General features: G+C 38.1%; 2 protein-coding genes across 3 annotated transcripts in view; one reads left to right on the top strand and one right to left on the bottom strand.

Annotated features, from left to right (window-relative positions):
- LOC126195166 (protein LTV1 homolog) overlaps positions 1 to 12,181 on the top strand; it is a 56,462-nt gene extending 44,281 nt beyond the window's left edge. For both annotated transcript variants that reach the window (XM_049933677.1, XM_049933679.1), the window contains exons 7-9: positions 3,018 to 3,326; positions 3,451 to 3,690; positions 12,006 to 12,181. In XM_049933677.1, the coding sequence (XP_049789634.1) occupies positions 3,018 to 3,326; positions 3,451 to 3,690; positions 12,006 to 12,119 (663 nt within the window). In that variant the 3' untranslated portion in view covers positions 12,120 to 12,181. The remainder of the gene's footprint in view (positions 1 to 3,017; positions 3,327 to 3,450; positions 3,691 to 12,005) is intronic.
- A 3,506-nt stretch (positions 12,182 to 15,687) lies between these two features.
- Positions 15,688 to 26,556, bottom strand: part of LOC126195087 (E3 ubiquitin-protein ligase MYLIP) — a 42,439-nt gene continuing 31,570 nt past the window's right edge. Inside the window, exons 2-7 of the mRNA XM_049933549.1 lie at positions 20,916 to 21,109; positions 20,573 to 20,807; positions 20,301 to 20,467; positions 19,652 to 19,868; positions 19,278 to 19,490; positions 15,688 to 17,212 (exon numbers count right to left, since the gene is read on the bottom strand). Of these exons, the coding sequence (XP_049789506.1) occupies positions 16,997 to 17,212; positions 19,278 to 19,490; positions 19,652 to 19,868; positions 20,301 to 20,467; positions 20,573 to 20,807; positions 20,916 to 21,109 (1,242 nt within the window). The 3' untranslated portion in view covers positions 15,688 to 16,996. The remainder of the gene's footprint in view (positions 17,213 to 19,277; positions 19,491 to 19,651; positions 19,869 to 20,300; positions 20,468 to 20,572; positions 20,808 to 20,915; positions 21,110 to 26,556) is intronic.

Raw genomic sequence — 26,556 nt, forward strand, 5'->3', positions numbered from 1 at the left:
CTTGGCTGCCAAAGGACAAATACCAGTATACATCCATTGGAGAATGAAGCAAGTGTATGGGGCAGCAAACACATATCTGTAAAAACAACCATGTAACAAGGGGTACTGCTGCTTCAAGATAACGCACACCCCCATATTGCAGATTTCGTGACACATAAGTTATGCCAACTCTAGTGGGAAACACTCAATCCATGGCCGTATAGTCCTGATCTCTCCCCATGCAATTGTCATGCCTTTGGTCCCCTTAAAAAAAAGGCCTTGGAGAGTTGACAATTCTTGTTGGGAAAGGATGTGCAGCAGCCAGTTACAGACTCCTTCATGCAGCAGGACAGGTGTTTCACCAAACGGGTATCCCCAAGCTGTTGCATTGGTGGGATGATTGATTCAATGCTCAGGGCGATTTGGCATGGTTGTCACACCAATTCTGGACTATATGGCTTTCAAACAGAAACCTTGTGACTGCCTCTTATATATTGATATAGCCAGTATGGTTTAGTGCAGGTGTTGTTGGTGTCAGCCAAATCTTTTTGTAAAGAGGAACCACCATACCTCAATCAGAACAACAGAACGGTTAAGAGTTGAGCACAAGAGGTGTGGTATTGTTGACTCATGTTTGTCTGCGTGCACAGTACGACTGTGACAGCAACGGCTGGGCATTTTAGTTCTGGATTCATCAACATGGTGCCCCTTAACACTCATTGGGATTGCATAGCAGGGTGATAATAGTCTTATTGCTTTCGTGTACACATTCACAGCTATTTTAGGATATCACGCGATGAAAACTCGGCACACTACACAGCAAAACAATGAAAAACAATCATAATTGTTACATTACTGGCCACAAACTGTGTGTGCAAGTGACTGTGGCAACTGGCACCAGGTAACAGAGTGATGTGACAACTGGCACAGAACAGCAGGCATGAGCAAGCTCATTCTCTGATTGGTTGGTGCTATCATAGCTTTCCTGTAAACAAATAGCTGTCAATTATTTTGTTACTGTGGTCCAAGTACAAGAAAGGAACCCGATTTGTTTCGTACCTTGTGTTGTAAAATTACTTTATAGCAATCATTATTCCATGAACAACATGAACCTATTGATAAAGATTGGGTACAAAGATTTCACATTTGGTATATGTCGTGCAGTGTTGCCAAATACTCTTTCTTGTACTCAAATGAGAACCGGTTTTTGCACTAGTTGTTTGTATTATGTTGAAATGCCTATAACATCCCACAGTTGCCACGCATTCAGTTGGATATCATTTGCCAGTCCCTATTACACATTGTTCCTCTTTCATGAATTTTTTTTGTTCACTTCCTTATATGCCGTGCCTTCCAGCCTTTAACTGTCCTTATACATAATACCATTGTACACCAACACAGCCTATATTACTATAACCTCTTCCCATTTGTCTCCTACTCTGACCATTTGTTGGTATTCCTGTTGCCTCTTATTCTTTATCAACTGTTATTCACTTTCCTTCATTAAGTCAGCTAATTTAAGTTCTCACTTTTCAAACATTTTATAGTTCTCCTTTGATTCTATGAGAGAGAGAGAGAGAAATACAAATGCTCAGTCCCACTCCATACATTCCTCTCCTCGTCCTCCTCCTCCTCGCACACTTGTGCTGCTGTCAGTTGGAAAGACAAATAGATTTTAGGTTTCTGCTTTTGATTTTATTCTCTTTGCTTTGTCTTAAGACTCCGTTTACATCTGTCATTTTCTGAAATGTTAGTTTGGGAATGAACATGCCTTGTTTTTGTTTCAAACAATGTAAAATCCAGGATGGACTGTAACAATGTTATGAAAAGGATAGTTACTATTCGCCATATAGTGGAGATGCTGAGTCGCAGATAGGCACAACAAAAATATTGTCAGAAGTGAACTTTGTCAGAATTAGGCAACATACTGCCAGTTTGACCTCAGCAGGCATTTGACTGAGGTCATATGTGTATGTGAGCTGTGTTTGCGTGAGTTGTGTGTGTATATTGCCTATTTGCAGTAAAGGCCTTGTTGGCTCACTTTCTTGCAGTCTTATTTTTATTTTTTTTTTTTTTGTCAATTTTAATGTGACTCAGCATCTTTTTGTTTCACAAAATAACTTGACCTCTCACGTTAGAGTAGCTTGTTTCATATATACAGTGTGGTCAGAAAAGCTTGTAAGGATGTTGCATGGTAGGTTGTGCTGAGAAGTAATTGTTAAGGAAAAAATTCAAATCATTATGCTGTTTCTGAGTTAGTTAGCCATGAAGCTAGCCAATAAGGTCATAGTGGACACAAATTCAATTAGCCTGCCAGATAAAATTAGTGTCAGTTGTTGTCATAGCTTGGAGTATAGTGCACAGGACTGCTCAGCCTTTGGCTCACTGAGCGAAGTGGTGCAGTGGTTCGTACACTGGACTCGCATTCAAGAGGACAATGATTCAAACCCACGTCTGGCTATCCTGATTTAGACTTTCCGTGGTTTCTCTAAATCACTTCAGACAAATGCCGGGATGGTTCCTTTGAAAGTACACAGCCACCTTCCTTCCCCGTCCTTCCCTAGTCTGATGGGACTGGTATGTCACTGTTTGGTCGCTTCCCCCAAATACACCAACCAACCACCTTCTGGCTCATGTTCATTCCTTACTGCTGCCCCATGTCCAAATTTTGTACTGCTGTCTTGTTCGGTTTTAGGAAACCAAATGAAGAACATGTTTGACAACACTATATCTGGCAGGGTGCTTGAAGTTTTGTGTGCAACACCCTGATTACCTAACTTCAACGCTAATTAACTCAGAAATGGTGCAACATATGGAAATTTTTTATTAACAGTTATTACTCAGCACAACCTAACCTGAGGCACCCTTACAAGCGTTTCACACTATTTCTGGCTGCCCTGTATGTTATCCCAAGAAAGAGGAAAGCAAAAAATAATTCTGATGATAATGGAGGAGGAAGATTGTCCTGACGGTACTTCTTTTATTTGAGCTCATTGAAACCTGATATTACAATGACTGTTCTTTTTTTCGATTTTCAGATGTTTGCAGATTATGATGATAGTGAAATTGGTGCTCTTGACTGTGAGGAAATTGAGGGCTACATACCTCCAGATTCAGATATTCTGTTGGAATGTGCTAAGGAATTTGAAAAAGAAAAGAATTCTCAATTAAATTATGTAGATAAAACACTGAAAATACTAGAAAAGATATCGTCTGACTCTGAAGATGGTGATGACATGGTGAAAATTGAAGTAAAGGACAAAGACCAAGAAAAATGGGATTGTGAATCAATTCTGTCAACTTACTCCAATATCTACAATCACCCCAAACTGATACCTGATGTAAAAGTAAGTTAGAACAATAAGTTTTGTATATTGTTTAACTTGCGACATATATCAAATTTTATACGTTTGTTTTCCATTACACATAGATTCAGTAAATTTAATCACTTTTTTTTTCTGTATCCTATAGCCATCAAAACATATTCGTGTTAGCAAAAGGACTGGTATCCCACTAGATGTTTTGGGTAATAACACGAACAAGCTCACACCTCAGTCATTGGCAAGATTTGATGCTGCCCAGAAGAAGAATGCTGACTGTGATGGTTCAGAATCTGTGATTTCAGTGTTGTCAACTCTGTCTATTCGATCCAAAGATGAGACTCCTGAACAAAGGAAGGAAAGGAAAAGAATGCTGAAAGAATACAGACGGGTTTGTATGCGCTCTGCTGCCAGTAATTGCAGATATCTTTAAAGGAAAGGAAAGGATGTCTGGAATAAAATTACAACAACAAAAAAAAATAGAAGATACTTGCAATTTTTATGTAACACCAGTACACAAATGTTGCCTTTTGGCATCGTAGGTTCCTTCATTTCAGAAAAGGAACCATAAAATTCCAGGAAAAGGGCTGTTTGCTACATAAATGAATACTTTCATAGACAGTTGTTGAAGGCAAACACACAAGACAAGATGAGCTAAGTGTCCTATAAATTTATGCTTGTCATTTGCCTGACAAGCAGAGTAAACAAAACAATTTGTTGGGCCCCAGGGGTCATCACACAGCCTCCGGCATTGATAATAGCTTCAGTTTTGCAAGGAAGAGAGTCTGTGAGTTTCTTTAAATATGCCACATTCAGCTGAAGCCACTCATTGATGATAAGCTCTCATAAGGCTACCACACTATGGGGACATTGATTGCTGTATTTTACCCATTGTTCCAAATAGTGCAGAGATTTTCTATAGGATTAAAATTTTAGTCATTTAGCAAGGCAGTCAAGGTGCAGTAGGGTGCCTGAGTATTTGTTAGACTGCACATGTATGTGTGCAGCTCTATAAAGGAGGCTGTTGTCATCTTGGAAGACAGAAGGGCTGACATTGTGAAGATAAAGCAGAGGGAAAACATTTTGTCACCAAGAATGTTGAAATAAACATAGAAGTTCATGCTAATACAAAGTTCTCGAGCTTCTAGCGGAGTGAGTTTGTCAAAAAGACGCAACATTTTGATGAATGTCACTCCTTTCATCTTTTTTTTTTTTTTCAAAGTGTTGAGAGGGCATCTTGATTATTACTGTATAGACATCACAGTTGACTGACCTGACATAACTTCCACTCCCATCCCTTGTCCTAGGGTGGGTTGGGGTGTGGGAGAGGGAGGGTCCTTACTTGAGTCCTGACGTGATTGGTCAGACTTCACCCCATGTGCCATGTGGATGTCTTTTGCCAGCAAGTGCTTGTAACACATTGTGACACAAAACAGGTCCACATGTGGTAAAAACATCAGCTGCTGCATCTCTTTTTATGAGGTCATCATTCAACCAAATTTCAATGGCTGCCTTTATTACACTGTTCCAAAACCCACTGGCCCTACACAGTACTCCCATCTGTTGAAAATTAAACACATGACCTTCATCCAAGCTATGCCCAGTGACTGCTGATTTACCTTTGTGCCCCAGAGGACTATACCTGCAATGCTCCAAGCTCTGCTGCTGAAAATAGCACTGTGTCTGCCCAGCCACCTCAGCCCATATTCACAGTGAATGTAATAAATGCAAGGTGTGCACGATCCCCCTGGATACTTGGCTAGGTCAGCTAGATCTTTAATCCTATGCAGTGCTCAGAAGGTTGTTTTAACATTATATTTCTTAAAGATCCTTGTGATCTTAGCTGTTGGTGGTTCCACATATGGCAGAAATATCATTCACTTGTCCTCTTTCTATGTTACTTTGAGATGCACATTGTATGCATTGACTTTCCTAGACACTTATGGCCCAACTCCTGTGAACATGAGTCCTCAGAAAAGTGTGTTGGACGGGCAGTGGCAACTAGTGCATGGAAATACATATCATTGTACATTGCTTACACAAACTGACCTCATGTGCTATCTTGCTTCTTCCATACCGAAATATCTAGGAATGGGAGGCAAGTATCTTTCCCCACTTGCATGGTGAATTTTATGTTCTTTTGGATGGCACTGATATGTCCCAAGAAATTCGTCGAGGTCTCCCCTGTTGTGTGGCCACACAATGTCCTGATATGTAGCTGCACAACGAAGGTTTCATCTATGTTTTAGTAGAACTGTTTGGTTTGAGCCATGCAGTCTTTGTAGCAACTTCCTCAAAATATTCCGTCTATAGGAATTTGAGGAAATTGCTACAGAGACCACATGCCTCAAAAACTTCTGTAGATACATGAATAACAACTTCATTATGTGGCCACATTGCAGAGACCCCTCAATGAATTTCTTGGACATACCAACACCATCCACGAGAACATAAAGAGAAGATCACAGTAGTGAAACTCGTCTAAAAGTTGCACCATTTTGACAATCTCATTTGGCTGGAAACCCGAGAGCTTTATACTAATTTAGCCCATTGAGAAAGACAGCAAGATTGTATCCAGGTTTATGATCATGATCATCTGAATTAGGTGCTCTAGTCATGATACAGAAAACATCCCTAAAACATCTTGCAAGAAGTGCACCCTCTACACACTGCGGGTTAAATGCCTTATTGAGCTGTCTGTGCACTCAACATCCTATCTTGTTTGACAACTTGCAAAACCACTGTTAGGTGAATGACACTACATGCCTGCAACTAGCTGCTTTCCAGTGTCTGCCTTGTCTGGCCCACTGAACACATACAGCTTTATCTGCTGCTATGAGCAGTGGCTTTTAGGAAGATGTCTGACTCCAAATGTTGATTGAAGCTAGTTTCCTTCACAATGTTCACTCAGAGGCTTGTTGAAATTGATCTGTATTCACAGACAGTAGCAGTTTGTCAGCTTTGAAGCTGATTGTCATTGGCAAGACGTGACACTCATGTCTGGACGGTGTCGATTAGGATCCTTTGACATGAAAAGATATCATCATCATTGGTGGATGAAACGATTCTGTAGAAGAACTGGTAGGAATAACTTGCAGCAGGGACTGAATATTGGAGACAGCTGTGCTCTCCATAACTTCGCTCGGATGTCATCCACCATTTTGGAATTCTGGGAAATAGAGCAACACCATTTGTTTTGGGGAAACAAGCAATTACAGTCAACCAAAGACCTGTTGTTACCCTTTTTGTTTTCACCAGGAGATTCATTTCAAAGTTTTTCTTATTTACTCGTATTCCGATTTCGAAGCAAGCTATACCTCAAATAGTTCCTGAGCATTTGTATTCTCTCTCTCTCTCTCTCTCTCTCTCTCTCTCTCTCTCTCTCTCTCTCATAGAATCAAAGGAGAACTATAAAATGTTTGAAAAGTAAGAACTTAAATTAGCTGACTTAATGAAGGCAAGTGAATAACAGTTGATAAAGAATAAGAGGCAACAGGAATACCAACAAATGGTCAGAGTAGGAGACAAATGGGAAGAGATTATAGTAATATAGGCTGTGTTGGTGTACAATGGTATTATGTATAAGGACAGTTAAAGGCTGGAAGGCACGGCATATAAGGAAGTGAACAAAAAAATTTCATGAAAGAGAAACAATGTGTAATAGGGACTGGCAAATGATATCCAACTGAATGCGTGGCAACTGTGGGATGTTATAGGCATTTCAACATAATACAAACAACTAGTGCAAAAACCGGTTCTCATTTGAGTACAAGAAAGAGTATTTGGCAACGCTGCACGACATATGCCAAATGTGAAATCTTTGTACCCAATCTGAAGGATTATGTAAACATAACTAAATGAAAACTTCATTAAATATGTATATTATCAAATTTTTATTCATTCTGTATGCTATTGTTGTTGTCTCCCTCTACAATTTTTACCACCCACACTTGCTTCCAGTATTAAATTGGTGATCCCTGATGTCTCAGAACATGCCCTATCAACTGATCCCTTGCTTTGGTCAAGTTGTGCCACATATTTTTCATCTCCCCAGTTCTATTCTGTACCTTCTCATTTGTTATGTATCTACCCATCTAATCTTCACCATTCTTCTCTAGCATCACATTTTGAAAGCTTATATTCTCTTTTGGTCTATACTGTTCATCATACATGTTTCATTTCCATAAATGCTACACTCCAAACAAGTACTTTCAGAAAAGACATCCTAATGTGTAAATCTGTATTCAATGTTAATAAATTTCTCTTCTTCAAAAATGCTTTTCTTGCAATTGCCAGTCTACATTTTATATCCTTCTACTTCGTCCGTTCTGTTATTTTGCTGTCCAAACAACAAAACTCGTCTACTATTTTAAGTGCCTCATTTCCTATTCTAATTCCCTTAGCATCTCTTGATTTAATTTGACTACTTTCCATTATCCTTGTTTTGCTTTTGTTGCGATTAACACGTTATATTGTCCTTTCAAGACACTGTCCATTCCGTTCAACTGTTCTTCCAACTTCTTTGCTGTTTCTGGCAGAATTACAATGTCAGCAGCAAAAGTCAAATTTTTATTTCCTTTCCCTGAACTTCAGTTCCTACTTCAAATTCCTCATTGATTTCCTTTACTGCTCATTCAATTTACAGATTGAATAACATTGGGGACAGGCTACAACCCTGTCTCACTCCCTTCTTAATCACTGCTTCCCTCTCATGCCCCTTGACTTGTATTGCTTGTACTTATAACTGCTGTCTGGTTTCTGTACAAATTGGATGTAAGCTTTCGCTCCCAGTATTTTACTCCTGCTACCCTCATAATTTCAAAGAGAGTATTCCAGTCAACATTGTCAAAAGCTTCCGGTAAGTCGACAAATGCTATAAATGTAGCTTTGCCTTTCCTTAACTTATCTTCTAAGATAAGTCGTAGGGTCAGTATTGCCTTGCATGTTCCTACATTTCTCCGGAATCCAAACTGGTCTTCCCTGAAGTCAGCTTCTACCAGTTTTTCCATACTTCTGTAAAGAATTTGTGTAAATATTTTGCAACCACGACATGTTAAGCTGATAGTTCAGTTATTTTCACTACATTCTCTTCTACTTCTGTAATATTGCCCTCAAGTATATCTCCCTTGTATGGACCCTGTATATACTCTTTCCACCCCCTTCTTTCCTTAAGACTGTTTTCCCATCTGAGCTCTTGATATTCATACAGCTGCTTCTCTTTTCTCCAAAAGCCTCATTAATTTTCCTGTAGGTGATATCTATCTTTCCCCTAATGAAATACGCTTCTAATCGTCACATTTGTCCTCCATTCAATCCTGCTTAGCTATTTTGCACTTCCTGTCAGTCTCGTTTCCTAAACATTTGTATTCCCTTGGCCTGCTACATTTTCTGCATCATTATATTTTCTCTTTTCATCATTGAAATTAAAATATCTGTTGCGTTATCCAAGGATTTCTATGAGGCCTAGTCTTTTTACCTATTTGATCCTCTGCTGCCTTCACTATTCCATCTCTTAAACTACCCATTCATTATCTACTGTATTCCTTTCCCCTGTTATAGATAACCATTGCCTAATGCTCTCTCTGAAAATCTTAGCAACCTCTGGTTCTTTCAATTTATCCAGGTCCCATCTCCCTAATTTCATACCTTTTTCCAGTTTCTTCAGTTTTAATCTACAGTTCATAACCAATAATCTGTTGTCACAGTCCACTTCTGCCCCGGGAAATGTGCAATTTAAAACCTGGTTCCTAAATGTCTGTCTTACCATTATATAATCAGTCTGAAACCTTCTGGTGTGTCCAGATCTCTACCATGTAAACAACTTTCTTTTATGATTCGTAAAACCAAGTATTTGCGATGATTAAATTTTGCTCTGTGTGAAACTCTCCCTTTTCATTTGTTTCCCACAGTCCATATTCAATTACTATTTTTCCTTCTCTTCCTTTTCATGCTATTGAATTCTAGTCTCCATTGCAATTAAATTTTTGTTTGCCTTAACTATCTGAATAATTTCTGTTCTTTCACTGTACACTTCGTCAAGCTCTTCATCCACCATCTGCGGAGCTAGTTGGCATATGATCGTTTATTATTGTGGTGGGTGTGGGCTTCGTGTCTATCTTGGCTACAATAATGCGTTCACTTTGCTGTTCATAGTAGCTTACCTGCATTCCTATTTTGTTATACATTATTAAACCCACTTCTGCAGTACCCCTATCTGACTTTCCTGTATTCACCTGACCAGAAGTCCTGTTCCTCCTGCCACCAAACTTCACTAATTCTCACTACATCTAACTTCATCTAATCCATTTCCCGTTTTATATTTTCTAACCTACCTAACCGATTAAGCAATCTAATATTCCGTGCTCTGATCTGTAGAATGCAATTTTGTTTTTCCTGATAATGGCATCCTCCTGAGTAGTCCCTGCCCAGAGATCTGAATGGGGGACTATTTTACCTCTAGAATATTTAACCACACAGTAGAGCTGTATGCCCTCGGGAAAAACTATGGCTGTAGTTTCCCCTTGCTTTCAGCCGTTCACAGTACTAGCACAGCAATGTTGTTTTGTTTGATGTTAAAAGGCTAGATCACCCAATCATCCAGACTGTTGCCATTGCAACTGCTGAAAAGGCTGTTGCCCCATTCAGGAACCACATGTTCGTCTGGCATCTCAACAGATACCCCTGCATTGTGGTTGCACTTGCGGTATGGCTATCTGTATCATTGAGGCATGCAAGCTACCCATTCTATACATCTGACTTTCATATTAATGTGATGAAGGACTCAACACTAGTTGTTGAGGCCCTGATACATCCACTTACACTGACAGCTTCATACTCTCAAAACAATCCAACTCGGATTGTGATAACACCTCATTCAGCTTTTGTTTGGTCTTTGCTCTTCTATTTGTGGCAGTTTGCGAAACATGACTGCTACATACTGGCCAGAGACCCCACATTTGTCTATATCCTTTTCTTCCTATTGTTTCAGCACTTTTGCAAATAGTTGGGAAACAATTCTGTAGCAACTGGTACCTTGCTTCCCATCAATTCATCTTAATTTCTGCTTTGGAGGAGGCGATGTAGAAGGGTCAGCAACTTCCTCTTTGTCATCATCTCCTCCCACTAGCATATCCTCGAAAACCTAAAATCACATTTATTTATTTCAGATGTCAGCGACTAAAAATGATTGGCATATGCGTTCTCACAGATGCTTCACTACACACATTGTATGGGAGCAGTTGATGGGAAGTTTATGTCGTACAGTGCCCTATTGCTAGAAAAACAAATTATACAATTACAAAGGCATTTAGCATTGTGTTGTCAATGACTGTCACAGCTTTTTGTACAGAGTTATTGACTGTCGAGGAAGAATCTCAGTGGCGGTATATTCAAGAATGTCACCATAAGTGAACTACATCCCAAAAAGAAACTCAAGTTGCCAGAAGCTGAATGCTTACCTGGAGGAACAAAGGCCTACCATATGTTTTTGTGGCAGACGATGTGTTTCTGTTACAGGAAAACATTATGAAATTATACAAACGGTCATCCTTACAACTGTTTGTCTTCATAATTTCTTAAGGCAAAATGCTGAAGCAAGAAACCAATACATCCCACAAGGAAGCTTCAGTTCATATGATTTACAGATGGATGACGTGATCACATGCTCATGGAGATGACACTTCATCAGTTTTTACTGCACCACAAATATACCTCTGAAAGCTTCTAATCAAACAAATAAATTCATGAAAAGTTAGCACATTATTTTTAAGCTCTCAAGGAAGTGTACTCTGGCAAAACAACTGTGGATGACTGTTTACTGTACAGTATAAAATGCAATGCAAGCTAGCATAGTTTTTTGAACGTTTTTGTTCACGGTATTCTTAAGTTTTCTTTGGCTCACGAATATCCCACAGAAATTGCAGGATTGGACAGCCAAACCATGCTGGTTTGTAGACAGTGTGCCACAACTTCTCACTGCTTTACTGTTCACAACAATTCTCTTCTCCCATCGGTATTGGACTACACATGATCTAAATTTCTTCTCAACACAATAGTCAAATGTATCAGCAGTTTTGCACAGAGATTTTTTTTACTGCTTGTATCTCACATTCCACTCCACTATTTTTGGAATGAACTCGCGACTGCCAGACAAAAACACAACACAACATATAAACATACAATAGTGCCGTGCAGCAGTGATATGTTGTGGCTGGCTTGAAACATTGTTTCCTTTGATCTACCAACACTGCTATGGATAGCTGTTTCCATGTTATGAAACATGTGGCAAACAATAGTAGCTGGAAACATGTTGCAAACTAATTGTGGACATGGCTTAAGAGTCCAGTGTTATAAAATGGTGGTTAATATTTGTTCAGTGAACTTTTGTTTCATACTCATATACTTTACTTATCTCTCAAGTTTCTTTAAATGTAAGTTGGGGTTGGGTTTTTTCTTGGCGTTTCCTTAGTGTTTCTAAAATTTATTGTTGCAGGCTATCTTAGCTTTGTAGTCATTTTGAGTATTACCCAGTTTACTGTTATTGCAGGAAAAAAGTAAATTTTAAGATAATTGAATATTTAAACTCTCCTAGGATAACAGTATAGAATTTCGTCAATCTTCCCGGTGCTCACTGAGTTTGATTACTCATAATTGTTGATATTCCAACCTAGACTTTCCATTGTTTAATTTCACCATCTTAAATTCTAGGAGAGGCGGCTGGAGAAGAAGGCAAATGCCATTGCCTTCAAAGAAGAAAAGAAAAGGCAAGAAAAAGTGCTATTGAATAATAAGCTGAATCAGCAGGGTGTGAAAATTTTGTAATTACTTGTACATGAGGAACCATGCACTTTGTACAATAAATATTTTTTTAGTATGTTTAAGTATTTACAGAATGTATTTGTTCTCTGTATGGCCTCTGTTTGTTCTCAATGGAGAAGAGAAGTAGATACCCAGGGCTACACCAGAAGACAGGATTCCAACAAACCTTTTCAAATCAATGATGTGTTCTGCTTGTCAGAACATCACTTATATATCACTGAATGTAAAAATACAAGTCTGCTTGTCAGAACATCACTTATATATCACTGAATGTAAAAATACAAGTTAATGTCATACTTTTGTAGATAAAATGAAAGAGTGGGAAAATGCTAAAAAGAAAGTGTTAAGTTACAGAACATGTAGATTAATAAATGTTATATTGATCAGGTCTTAATGCTGTGCTACAAAAAGGGTCTGGGAGAGGCAACTTAGTTTGGTCCGTGTTTGCATAGAAAACAACCATATCAGAAACTGAGTCTGCCTTGATGCAAAACATCTTGTTGTTTATTTTCCCAAACTAGTTTCGGCAACAAATATCACCATTATCAGTGGGTTTTTTCAATCTTATTTATTGTATGTTATTCCATGTTTATTGGAATTATTGTCGCTGTTTGTGACATATTTTCTGTGCTTTTTTTCTGCTGCCATTTATTCTCAGCAAACATCATATCATCTGCAAGTTCGTTCGATGGTATGTAGCTGATTTTACACATAGAAAAACAAAACTTTTCCTCTTTGTTTATGATCAAGAATATTACGACATCTTGCTATTCACACGTGTTGTGAGAGGTGTATCGTATTAGGTGTATCTTGTCTTTCTCTTGATACAGTTGGAAGGGACTACAAGCTGTTCCAAGAAATTTAAATTTCGATACTGTGTTTGTAAGTGTTAGCCATCTCTAGTCACCTCAGTGTCAGTGGGATGTTAAATCCTAAACTTATATCCTTCTTGGAAGAATTTTTTTAGTTATTTCCAGAGTTTTCCTGTCTACTGCAATTTCCTTCAAGGTTTAAGGAGGGAGTTTGTCTATCAAATCACAAGCCTTTTTAAAACCAACAAAAGTTAATAGTATCTTTTTGTTTGGTGTTTTCAAATGTCCAAGTATTTTTTTTTTTTTTTTTTTAACGTTTGGATATAATCACCTGTGAATGTTGCTGTTCATCTTATTTCTGTACTTGGTAGAAAAAAGGAGAGGAATTCTATCTTATGCAAGACACCATTTTGTGATTTTGTTTTCACACAGACAAGTTGCTGCACTCTTTGTGCTACCTTCAGTGAGTTTAATTGTTTATTTTTTTTCTCACATACTGCTGTTGATCATTTACACTGATAGCCATACATCCACTACATAAGTTAGTGTCTCATAGTTTGTTGATGTAGAATTTTTTCCTTTGTTTTTGTCAAGGTAATGTGCTTATTTCTCTCTCTGTTGTCGTTACCCATGTTTTTTCTAAGATTTGTTTGCCAAGCACAGTTTTTCCCGTGCCGTTATGTGTTGTTCATGTAATGACAGTAGAACCTGTGCCTGATGAACAAATTTTAGAAAATGAATGTGTAGTGACAGCAATGATCACCATTACCTTGACACAAACAAAGGAAAAATTCACAACATCAAAAAACTATGACAACCTGTAAATTGTGTAATAGATCTAGAGCTACCAGAATAAACAACGAACAGCTTCAAGTGAGAAAGAAAAGAACCAAATAAACCCTTTAAAGATAGCACAAAAGTGCTGAAACATATCTGGGTGAAAACAAAATCACAAAATGTCTTGCATAAGGCAGAATTCCTTTCCAATCTAAGGCTTAGAATTTGCTCTGGGCAGGTTCTGTTACCTAAAGCCACCTTGATACTCTAGTTTGTTTATTGAATTGAGGATTTAATGTGTCTAGAAGAGCTGTTAATATGATTTTGTATTCTAACAAGGGAACCTCCCCATCGCACCCCCTTCAGATTTAGTTATAAGTTGGCACAGGGATAGGCCATGAAAAACTGAACACAGATCAATCGAGAAAACAGGAAGAAGTTGTATGGAACTATGAAAAAAATAAGCAAAATATACAAACTGAGTAGTCCGTGTGCAAGATATGTCACATTAAGGTACCTGTTCACTGAGGAGAACCGTGGTCCTGTGGTTACCGTGAGCAGCTACGGAACGGAAGGTCCCTGGTTCAACCCTACCTCGAGTGAAAAGTTTTAATTTTTTATTTTCAGACAATTATCAAAGTTCATGCACTCAGACATGATCAACTTTGCTCTCCAAAATTCTAGGACATGTTTAGATTTGCTTGGACACATGCAGGATTTGACGGTCTACACACGGAAAAACTTGAAAACGTTTGTTTTGACAGAGCACAGGGAAACTGTGCAACTGTGAAACTGTTGCATTTATTTGGATCTGATTCTCAGGGGCTGTATGTGCAGTGGCTGGAGATGGCGGTCATGTGTGAATGTGCATGTACTTTTGTTTTCTGACAAAATGTATAGCTGAAAATTTGGTCGAGAGTAACTGTCTTTTCTGTCTGCCTGTCTGCAGCTCGGCAATCATCTTTATGGTGAGATGCCACCTGTCATTATTATTGAGTCTCAGAGTATATGAACAAGTTATCTGTTGCATGGTTTGATCACTCTGGTCACATTTCATCATTGTCTGTGGCTCATGAATAGCTGGTTAAGTGGGTTTCCGTGATGGGCCAAAACGGAAGGCTGTTTCTGCAGAGCTTTTAACATGCCAAAGATATTCTCTTAGTGAGGACAATGTGGGAGTTATGGTGCACAGTTTTATTGAAATTTGTGTATTACGTTCCTAATGTGTGTCCACCTGACACAAAAGGTTATTCGTTATTAACTACAATCACTAATAAATATTACTAATATCATGTCCTCCAAGATAAGTAAAGAAGATATGTAAATTTATGCTCGTGTATACTGCTCATGTGTTTACTCAAGGTTGAAATACTTTGTCAGGAAAAGTAAATATCACTTTATGAACACCATATATTTTATTGGTATTGTTTGCACAAGCAGTCCATTTATATATTCATTTATTAAGATCTGATACAGGTCACATTTAATGAAAAATTCATTAAAAAAGATCACACAAAATTTCCTCAGTTCCACCATCTCTAGAACTGAGAAAAAATATCACACATAACACTGAGATTCTACAATCACACATTCATTTGACAACATTATAAAAGAAAAATTAAATGCACAAACAAATATATTAATAATTCTGTATTATACAAAATTCTCACTTCAGCACATGTATTTTCTATCTTTCCATTTGAAGTAAAATCAGATGACTACTAGAGAACTACAACAAAGCTGAGTATATTTAAAAATACTTTCAAAATTGAATCACTGATCTAATCTGGTTACTAAAACTGTTGAGCATTAAAGGTTTAATGGTAATCTGACCGCTGAAGCGACAATTTTAATATACAGGTTGCCTTACAAAGATAATTGCATTGATTTTCATTCTGGCATTGCATTGATATTTTTCCCTTACCTAATTCCATATATTTGAGGAGGAAACATTTTTCTTCTGATTATTCCCTACAATGTAAAAAATGACACACACACACACACACACACACACACACACACACACACACACACACACACACTATTCCTCTTATAAAATGTTACAGTTAAATAGTTATATCACTTCCATTATTGTCCTCCACTGTACAGAAGAAAAATGTTACATCTATAATACTGTAATTTTCTGCAAACGAAACTGCTTGACAGGACACTGCTAAGCACTTTCTATAAATTTTAGTCGTTTATTTATATTTGCAAATAATTAAAAAACTGAACTGACATTGGTATCTTTCTATTGCCCCTCAGCATCACATAACACATATATTAAGGTGTAAAGAATTACTCCACATACTTGCCACAGTACAACTGTTTTGTACTTCGTAATAAGGAAATGTTTACATTTTTAAGAATTTCCATTTAAACCATTCATTATTCAAAATTTCTTTGCCACTTCAGAGTAAAATATTTTCTGAAAGGTTATATTTTTTAAAACAAGGCATGTGGACTACTACTATTACTGCAGCACTTATTTTCTGAGGACAATGTAAAGTTTTACTTTCAATTAAGTGCATGGATACGCACAATCAGGTACTATAAATGCTGTCAGTTCAGTTTTTTTTAATGAGGCAAGAAAGTATAAAATGGTTATGCACAATACTGAAATTAACTTTACACCTTTTCCTAAAATTAATCTGACAGTACTTGCATTCATTAACAGATACAGATTCCAAGTTGCAGCTTGTGTCCCTGAGATATGAATACTCAATCTTGCCCTTTGCAGTGTAAATTTAAATCACATGGAGCAATGTTAAATATTTTAAAATATTTTTTCTGAAGAGCTGTTCATAGCACATCACCAGTGCTTTTAACTTTACACACATTCTACTTAATTTGATTAATTTGAGGCTGCAGTACATTCTGTACTGTTTTTCACTTTGCATATAACATCCTGTCACTACTGTCAGTCTGAAATATCACCAGTCATGTTTTAAAACTATTACTATTAGTTTTTTTGGCAGTTCACCTCCATTAAACTGCATGTTTAAGGCATACAGTTTTACACTTCACGTCCTAAAACTGTCATTTTATATCCACACTGCACAACATTCTTTTTTCCCTTTTGTAAATGCTTCAGGTGATCATGTTTATGTAGATTACAGGCACTATAAAGACACTAACTTTCAGGAGTGATTAAAATTAACAGGAATGTAACTGCACGTGTACAACTTGTGTTCTTTCACAATTACACATTGCCCATCACATGCAGGGTGTATGGTCCAAGAGCATCACATCTGAGAGCACACTTTAACAAAAGAGTATTGTCGATTTATTCTAACAGGTTGGAAGCTGTTGCAGTTCTACGGGCAAGTAAATCCTCTTCGCTTGATCTATTTCTGCACGGCAAAGTGGACAGCGATCACAACGGGCAGCACATTCACTACATGCTATAACGTGTGCACAGGGAAAAAATGCAGTATCAATGCCCCTGTCCATGCAGATACGGCAAGACATTGCTTCCAGCAACCGTGCAAACTTCCGCTGTGATGACTGAAATTTGAAACACACACACAAATAATTACCACACAGCACTTTGTAAATGGTACAATGTCAACATTTCAAGGACAAACACGTTTAATTTGGTTGCATATTCAAATTTAGAGATATGACACATTAAACAATGATTAATGGCAACTGAAATTTTAAGAGACTTCTCGATGGAAAAAAAAAAAAAAAAAAAACATTCCACATCCCAATTTGTAGTGGTTACAGAGCTACATATGGTTACTAAGATGTTTTTATTTTACATGTTGGTATCCCTGTTGCAAAGGGGTTAGTTCTCATTTTTGACCTGCAGTTCAAGTTTCGAAGTTGTACTAGAGCTTATATAATTACATCTGTTCCAACCGTGATTGAGATTTGTTGGCCATTTCTACTGTATTGTTTAAACATTCCACACGTATTTACAAATGCTGAGTATGTTGATTTGGTATTTGTTTATGACTTTTGTAACTGAAATTCTAATGGTGGTAGAAAATATTTGACAATTTCCAAACTACAGAGTACTAAAATGAGGAGAGGAGCATTTACTCTTTCTTACAAAAACTATGCAAGATTACTGATGCCATGCCCAGAAGCCGTATCCGCTTTCAACATGCAAATGAACAAGCACATGCAGTATTTTTGCACGTATGTGTGTTCTACATAAAAGAGTATGGCAGAGATTATGTATGCATGGCCTCTACCATTTACAGTAGATTCACCAATATTGAGAAGGAGAGGAAGGGAAACTATAGGAATTTAAATTGCCAACTAATCCCATTATTATTGTTTACTGATTAAGCCATTTTCACATATGATGGTACCATAACCCTTAACTCACACTGGCAGTCCAACAAAACACCCATGTCTTGGTGGAGATATTTTAAAAAATGATTGTCTATTGTACAGGGAATCACTTGGTTGGGCTTTTAGTGTTACAACAGGTCTCAATTAGCAAGACTTTCTTGAAAATGATTTTCCAGCAATTCTGGAAGGGGTTCTGTTGGCTACAAAGGTTGGTATGTTCTTTCAGCATGATGGTCCCTGCACAGTCTAGTTGACAAGTGACAACATGTAAACTTAACATTTCACACAAGGCGGACTGGCTGAAATTTTCATATTTCTGGGCCAACAATGTCCCCAGACCTTACCTTACAGATTTTTATGTCTCAGGTGGTTGAAAGCAAAGTTTACAAAGAAAACGTAAACAATAGGTGAATTGGTAGTGTAGATTATGAACAGTGCTGGCCTCAAAATAATGCTAACATGGCTCTCTCAGAAGGGCTACACACAATGTGACAAGAACTTGAAAGTGCATTCTAGACTTGGTTGGAATTTTTGAAAATAAACTTTGAACTTAATTATTTGCCTTTTGCTTCGGTATTTGTTTGGGCTACATTCTAACAGCTGTGTCTCTCTAAACAAAAATTGAACATACAATATATGCAGTGTTTTATTCAAATTAGTATATTAGTACAGACTAATTCAAATAAAACATTCCATATAACTTATATTCAGTCCTAAAATATTTAACGTTCCTCATGAAACACCATATTATTTATATCAGCTCTCCCCTCCACCCCCCCCCCCCCCCCCACCGCGCCCCACCTGCATGGAAGCAGTAATGCTTCACACTGTCTCCGTACTTAAAAAAGAAAAGAGTGCTCCAGAAATAAAGAATTAAATGGGATTTAATTTCATAGAAGGATAGAAAGGTTTTCCAGTGGCTTCTCACTGAAATCAAATCTTTCTATAGTAAAGTCCAGAATGGTATAGCAACAATATTACAAAAAGATAGATCTACTCACCATAGAGGAGATGCTGAGTTGCAGAAAGGCACAAGGAAAAGACTGCTATATGTTTTTGCTTTTGGCCAAAAGGCCGCCTCCTGAAGTGAGGAAACACACGTTTGTGTGTGTTTTCAGAAGACTGTCTTCTGAGGGAAGTCTAAAGTACACAGCAGTATTCTCGTTGTGCCTGTCTGTGACTCTACATCTGCTCTCTATACCGAGTACCAATAAATGTTTATACTTTACTATGTTAGTTTAATTAAAGAGCAAATCTAGGAACATACCTTGCATTTTTCATCTACACAGTTGTCACACTGTTCTGGAGTATTGTGTATCTGCTGCTCTGGACTTTCCTCTGGTGGGGGAAAAGTTGAACTTGCAGACTGATACAATGCCCTCCTTGCATTGTCATAGACTTCCCTGCAGGTACGTCGTATGTCAAACACGTATTTCTTCCCAAGAGAAGTATCCTCATTAAATATGGACACGATTGTGCCCTGCAATACAGAAAGACGTTTAAAGAGCAGCTGACACTTTTTCATCGATTTCCATATCAATCACATTTATTGATTTTAATTGAATAATTTTTGCAAATGCACTTAAATGTGTTTCATTGATTAATCTAACCTACGTAGTTTGTAAAACAAATGGCTGTTACCTTTAAATCCCTTATGAATTGAGCTGTAACTGCACTGCGTACTGTCTCACAACTATAGAAGGCATGCTTTTCGGTGATAGCACGGTACAGACCACTCGCTGCCTGTGATGTTTCCAGTTTCAGATCAAGTGTTGCCTCGTTGCTGTCAAGATCTAGGTACAGAAGATGGAAAGAACGTCGCTGTGAGGCAGCACTTTGGATGGCTGTGTATGGTATGCTGTAAGATCAAAACAAAAAAGTTTTATTTTCCAGTAAAAGTACTACTGTGCCAATTGTGCCCAACTAAAAAGTATGACAGTTATATGTTGCAGTTGTCAGCTTTTTATTTGTTTGTGTAAAAAAAACTGCTGTTGTACAACAACTGAATAATTATCAAGTTAAAGAAAACTGATGAAGGCAATTCAAGAAATAAATCTTTGTAACAACAATGTCGGTAGTTTTGGGAACTTTCAGAATTGAACTGGTCTTCTAAACTAGATTTTGAGAGTGAGAAGAAGTATGGCCATACTTCCAATGTTATGGTTTCTAAAATCTTAATGTATGCATCCCAGTGTAACAGTATACATGGATGAGCAAATTTTGCAGCTACAACTTCACTGGTATCTTACACAACATTTCTGAACAAAGTATTTTTAGTGTGGCCTTTTACCTTTGTTTTGTTGAATCTGGATGATATACACTGAGCCCATGTGGACCAACTCCGAGACTGCATCTTCCACCATTGCTCGTTTTTGTTTGAAATACCTCCTCACCAAAATCTTCAAGATAAGACACCTCTTTGAGGAGCCAGTACTCTGCTGCTGACTGCTTATTGCCCTATGGAATATTTAATGCCCAACTGAAGTTCACGAAGTGCAAGAAGCTACTGACTAAAGCTCTTATCAGCAACCACAGTGCAAATTAGTTTAGTGCTCTATTTACCTTAAGTTCACGATGCTGTGCAGCAATCATCTGAATAAAGTCTTGGGGCCTCGAGGTATTGACACCACCTAGCTGGCAGTATTGGGCGTAAACGCTTTGGGGACACGACTGAGGATCATAATCACCAGATTCTGCCTGTGCCATCCAAGCTGCCAATTTAGCAGCTACTAATGAATCTGGAACCTTCAGGCGGCCCTCCAAAAGATCCAACCGTGAATGAAGATAAAACTGATGCCTGAAATAAACCGTGCAGTACATTAGGCAATTTTCACTTACAGGATGTAGTATATACAAATGAATGCACAAGTCACAGCAAGCATGAATGCTTAACTCCAGACCTCACCTGGTTGTGTCTTGCAGCAAAAGGTGTGGAGGCACCCAAAATTTTACTCTGAGAGCAAAACGGTATGGAGGAACACCTCCCACTTGTCTCTCAATAGGATTACGAAGATTTAACCACAGTTCTTCCCCTTTAGAGCAGTGGTACTTCAGTCCAAAATAATCAGCCTCGTTACCAATGCCAAGGTACTGGCACACCTGGAGACAAATAATAAATTTGAATCATATTACATAGTAATCGATTCAAAAGTGATCACTGCAGTAATTACCTTCAAGAATCAATACTGATACGTTGTCACTGGAAAATGGTACAAAATTTGACTGATACAGCAAATTATCAAAATTAAGTAGGCAATAGGTGCTTTACAAAGAACACTATGTTGACAGTTCCATTTTATACATTATTTCCATGTCTAGCCTAGACGTCTTTGGCAGTTGCTGCAAAGTGTAACGACCTTTGAAGTACACTTATCAGTCATGTAATAAAAACCAAACAGTAATCTCATTTGAAGATTGGAGGCCCAGACTTATGAGACACCATGGTTATAGTGGGTGGTCCGGGAAATAGCATTGACAGAGACTCTGAATATTCCATAGAGTGTGACCTGGTGAAGATACCATCAGCAACGAAGCATACGAATGTGAGATTTGTGTGTGTTGAGATGCCATGATCGGCCTCATTTGAACTCTTCTGTAGGGAGGGTGAACTTTGAGTTGGAGTGGCTGCTTAGGACGGATATAGGGTCCCATATTGGTTGGATTCCTGTGGATGCTATAGATAGGTGGGACTACACTAGGCATGGCCTTCACCTCAATAGGAAAGGGAAGGGAAAACTGTCTGGGTTGACTGCAGAAAACGTAAGGGGGGGGGGGGGGGGGGGCACTGTCACAAGTGGTAAAATACCAGTGGTCACAGGTGTCAAGAGGGATGCCTTTTTTAGGATAGGGAAGGGAGAAAGAAAACGAGTTTTAAGAGAGATTGGCAGACACACTCATTTTGAGAAAACAGATGAACAGGAGTCAGATTTTAGCATACAGATTCCATTTAAACAATGTTAATCAGAAACTGCCAGTTCATCTTCGCCAAAGCAGTTATAATGCCATTAGTATGCAGTATCAGTTATCTTTATTACACCAGAACATTCCGGGACTCAGAAATAAAATTGATGAACTACTTATTTGTATTGATGAAATGAATTCATCTAACCAAATCGACATAATCTGCCTCTCTGAACATCAAGTGACCACTGGCATAGATATGTTAGACATTTCAGGATTTAAGCTAGCTTCCTACTTCTGCAGAGTAGATATGGATGGAGGAGGAGTTGCCACATTTATTAAAAACTGTCATAAATTCAAGAACATTGACATTAATAAATTCTGTTTAGACCAGCATTTAGAAGCATGTGCAACAGAAGTAGAGTTCCATAACAGATCCTATATAATAGTAACTTTTTACCGATCACCTGCAGGAAATTATAATCTATTCATAAATCATCTAGAAGCTCTTTTGGGTTATTTAACAGGAAGAAACAAAGAAATTTTGATTGCTGGTGACTTTAATACAGATTTTCTAATGCAATCTTCCAGTAAACATTTACTGCAGTTAGTAATGTTGTCTTTCAATCTAACTCACTCTGTAAACTTTCCAACTAGGATCACAAAATCCTCACGGACAGCCATTGATACCATTTTTATAGACAAATCAAAGGAACAAAATCATATCATAAAACCTGTAATAAATGGACTATCAGATCATGACATGCAGCTCCTTGTTTTAGATGTAAATTCTGAGCAGATTATCAAGACTGCTAAGTCGGAGTACAGGAGAGTAGTCAGTCAACCAAAAATTGAGTGTTTTAGAAAATTGCTCAAAGATATGAACTGGAAAGATGTTTATAGTGCCCATGACATGAATGAAAAATATAATACGTTCATGAACAATGGCAGTACCATGTTTGAAAACTGTTTTCCTCTAAAAGTTACTCAAATCAAACAGAAGTCTATAATAAAACCATGGATTACACAAGCAATAGAGATTTCCTGTAAGACAAAAAGGAAAATGTATCTGTCGACCAAGAATAGCTCCAATACTGATGATTTAGCTAAATACAAGGAATACTGTAAAACATTAAAAAAAGTAATTCAGACATCTAAGCAAATGCACTACGAGAAGAAGATAGCAATGTCAGGGAACAAAATAAAAACAATATGGGATATAGTGAAAGAGGAGACTGGTAGAAAGGAACAGGAGCAAATAGCATTAAGGGTAGATGACACATTAGTAACCGATGGGCATAGTGTGGCAAATCTATTTAACAAGTACTTTATATCCATTACTGATAGAACAGGATTGTCAGGATCAGTAAATAATGCCCTTGAATATCTGAAACTAGCCTTTACAAATAGCTTCAGCTACATGAATATGTCACTCACTTCACCAAAAGAAATAACTTCCATAATAAAATCTTTGAAAACAAAGCATTCTAGTGGTTACGATGAAATATCAACAAAGTTAATTAAGGCATGTTCTTGTGAGTTTAGTACAATTCTAGGTTACTTGTGTAACCAGTCAATTATAACTGGGACATTTCCTGACTGGCTAAAATATGCACATGTTAAGCCTCTATTCAAGAAACGGGATAAAGAGATACCATCAAACTACAGACCGATTTCACTTTTGCCAGCATTCTCAAAAATTTTAGAAAAAGTAATGTACAGGCAGCTTCTCAACCATCTGACCACAAACAACATATTATCAAGAACACAGTTTGGATTTCTGAAGGGTTCTGATATCGAGAAGGCTATTTACACCTACAGTGAAAATGTACTTTATTCATTAAATAACAAATTACAAGCAGCAGGTATTTTCTGTGATTTGTCAAAGGCATTTGATTGTGTGAACCACAACATCCTTTTAAATAAATTAGAATTCTATGGTGTCACGGGCAGTGCTGCAAAATGGTTCAAGTCATACCTAGCTAACAGGAAACAAAGGGTGTCAGTACAAGGGACTAGTGAATTAAGTCTCAGTCATCATCAGAATGGGAAGAAATTACATGTGGTGTCCCACAATGATCTATCTTAGGGCCATTGCTTTTTCTTGTGTACATTAATGATCTCTCATCAGTTACACTGCCAGAAGCAGAGTTCATTTTGTTTGCAGATGACACAAGTATTGCAATAAATAGTATGTCGAGTGTAGTTCTAGAAAGATCTGCTAATGATATTTTCATGGATTATTAATAAATGGTTTAAAGCCAACTCATTGACATTAAACTTTGAAAAGACTCACTACATGCAATTCAGAACCTGCAAGAGGTTTCCACCCAGCATGTGCATAAAGTATGAAGAAGAGCAGATAGAAGAGGTTGACAGTCTTAAATTCCTGGGATTACAACTTGATAATAAAGTCAGTTTGGAGGAGCACACCACAGAACTGCAGAAACGCCTTAACAAATCTGTATTTGCAATTCGAGTGTTAGCAGACATAGGCGACATAAAAATGAAAAAGCTTGCATACTTTGCCTACTTTCATTCCATAATGTCATACGGTATAATATTTTGGGGTAACTCTTCAAGTCAAACAAAAGTTTTCAGAGTCCAAAAGCGTGTAATACGTATTATTTGTGGAGTAAATTCACGGACGTCATGTAGAAACCTCTTCAAAGAACTGGATATACTAACCACTGCCTCTCAGTATATTTACTCCTGAATGAAATTTGTCCTAAATAATATATCTCTTTTTCCAACAAACAGCTCAGTTCATACATACAATACCAGGAACAAAAATGATCTGCACAAAGACTTAAAAGCACTTACTTTAGTTCAAAAAGGGGTCCACTACTCAGGAACACTTATCTTCAATAATTTGCCAGCAAACATAAAAAATTTAGTTACAAATAAAGATCAATTTAAAAGGAGCCTGAAAGACTTACTAGCGGCCAACTACTCCTACTCCATAGACGAATTTTTTAATAGAAACAAATGAAGTATTGTATATATTCATTCTATTAGTATTGTTATTTCAGCAAAAAATAAATAAATAAAAATAAAAAAAATTAAAAAAAATGTTGACAGTTGACGAGTAGATTGCGGGACACTTTTTTGCGTGATCAGTTAGTGTCGAGCCAGTCGCAACCGACGAGGATCACCACCATAGCATGTATTAATCTGCTTCTTTCGATACGCTATTGACGAAACTGTAATGCAACACGTATATGGATTACGTGCTGCAAGGTGCTAATAGGATTGGTAAGGTCACAATCAGTGTGTACCTTACACAACGCATAATTTTAACTCTTAGTATTTAAGAGTGAGCGCACTGATGACTGGATTATCGAAACTCGTTTCTACAAATAAAAATGTCCTACTTTAAACTAGTTGCAGTTCACGCACATTAACGTATTTAATTTACTAGACGGCACTGAAATGCTAGGAACAATTATCACGCATATTTCAGCGCGTGGTAACAAAGATTATCATTTGTATTTATTGGCCGGCCTCAGTGACCGTGCGGTTCTAGGCGCTAGAGTCTGGAGCCGAGCGACCGCTACGGTCGCAGGTTCGAATCCTGCCTCGGGCATGGATGTGGGTGATGTCCTTAGGTTAGTTAGGTTTAATTAGTTCTAAGTTCTAGCCGACTGATGACCTCAGAAGTTTAGTCGCAGAGTCCTCAGAGCCATTTGTGTTTATTGCCGTCAGTTTAGCTTACTTGGAAGTAACCGGTGCTGCCTTCCTGTTAGTGACAATCTAAAGTGGGTCATTTTAGCAGTAAATTTCTCTAGGAACCAGACGGAGACAGAAGGTTATGGTAACCGACAGCCGTGACTACGTAAGGATGGGGCCTGGGTTGACGTTCCCCGTCTAATAAAATTCATTTCAAAAATGCAAATGATCCACTGTTACTAATGCCTAAAGACAAATCGAGGCAGAGCGACGGTCAGCTAATGATACTTTCACAACACTATTCTGTTCGGGTAAGTTGTTCCCTGTAACAAACTATCGTTGCACTGAAGATACTTCGCGCTTGGATACCTAGCGCTGTTTTAAAGACCGCTATAATAACACCAATATCACATACAGAATGCCACCCTTATGAGCAAACAAAATTAGAGCACTGAAACTTACATCAGAGTTTAATGATATTTAGTCTTTTCCTCGCTTTCGGTTTACGTTTAGTCTCGGTACTAAATTTTTAGCGATCCAGTCTGAACATGACAGAGGAGATACCGATTCATTTAGGTATAAGACAACTTAAAATCCTGATGGGGGATAAATCCTTAATATTTCCACACAAGAAATTGAGGACATGATGTCTCCTGTCAATCTGCATTACTATCAACGATGAACGCATGCATATTCTCAGACTACCCAGCCAGATAGCGGAAACAATTTCGGAGGAGGCAAACTGAAACAGCAGAGTGTGAGCGGATGAGACGAGGCGCGAGGAGGGCGTGGGCTATTTCTGTGCGGTGTGTGTAGCGTCGGGGCACGAAGTGGCACACCTCGTCACAGCCGGGCCGCGTGCTGAGCACGTGCACAGCGCCTGCTGCCTGCCCCCAAGGACGGGCTGCGGGCGCGCCTCCAGCTGCGCCTGCCGCTACCTGTAAACACCGGACAAAGTTCAGCCGGCCCCACCTGCC

This window comes from Schistocerca nitens, chromosome 7 (assembly GCF_023898315.1).
Source record: "Schistocerca nitens isolate TAMUIC-IGC-003100 chromosome 7, iqSchNite1.1, whole genome shotgun sequence".
Taxonomy (NCBI): domain Eukaryota; kingdom Metazoa; phylum Arthropoda; class Insecta; order Orthoptera; family Acrididae; genus Schistocerca; species Schistocerca nitens.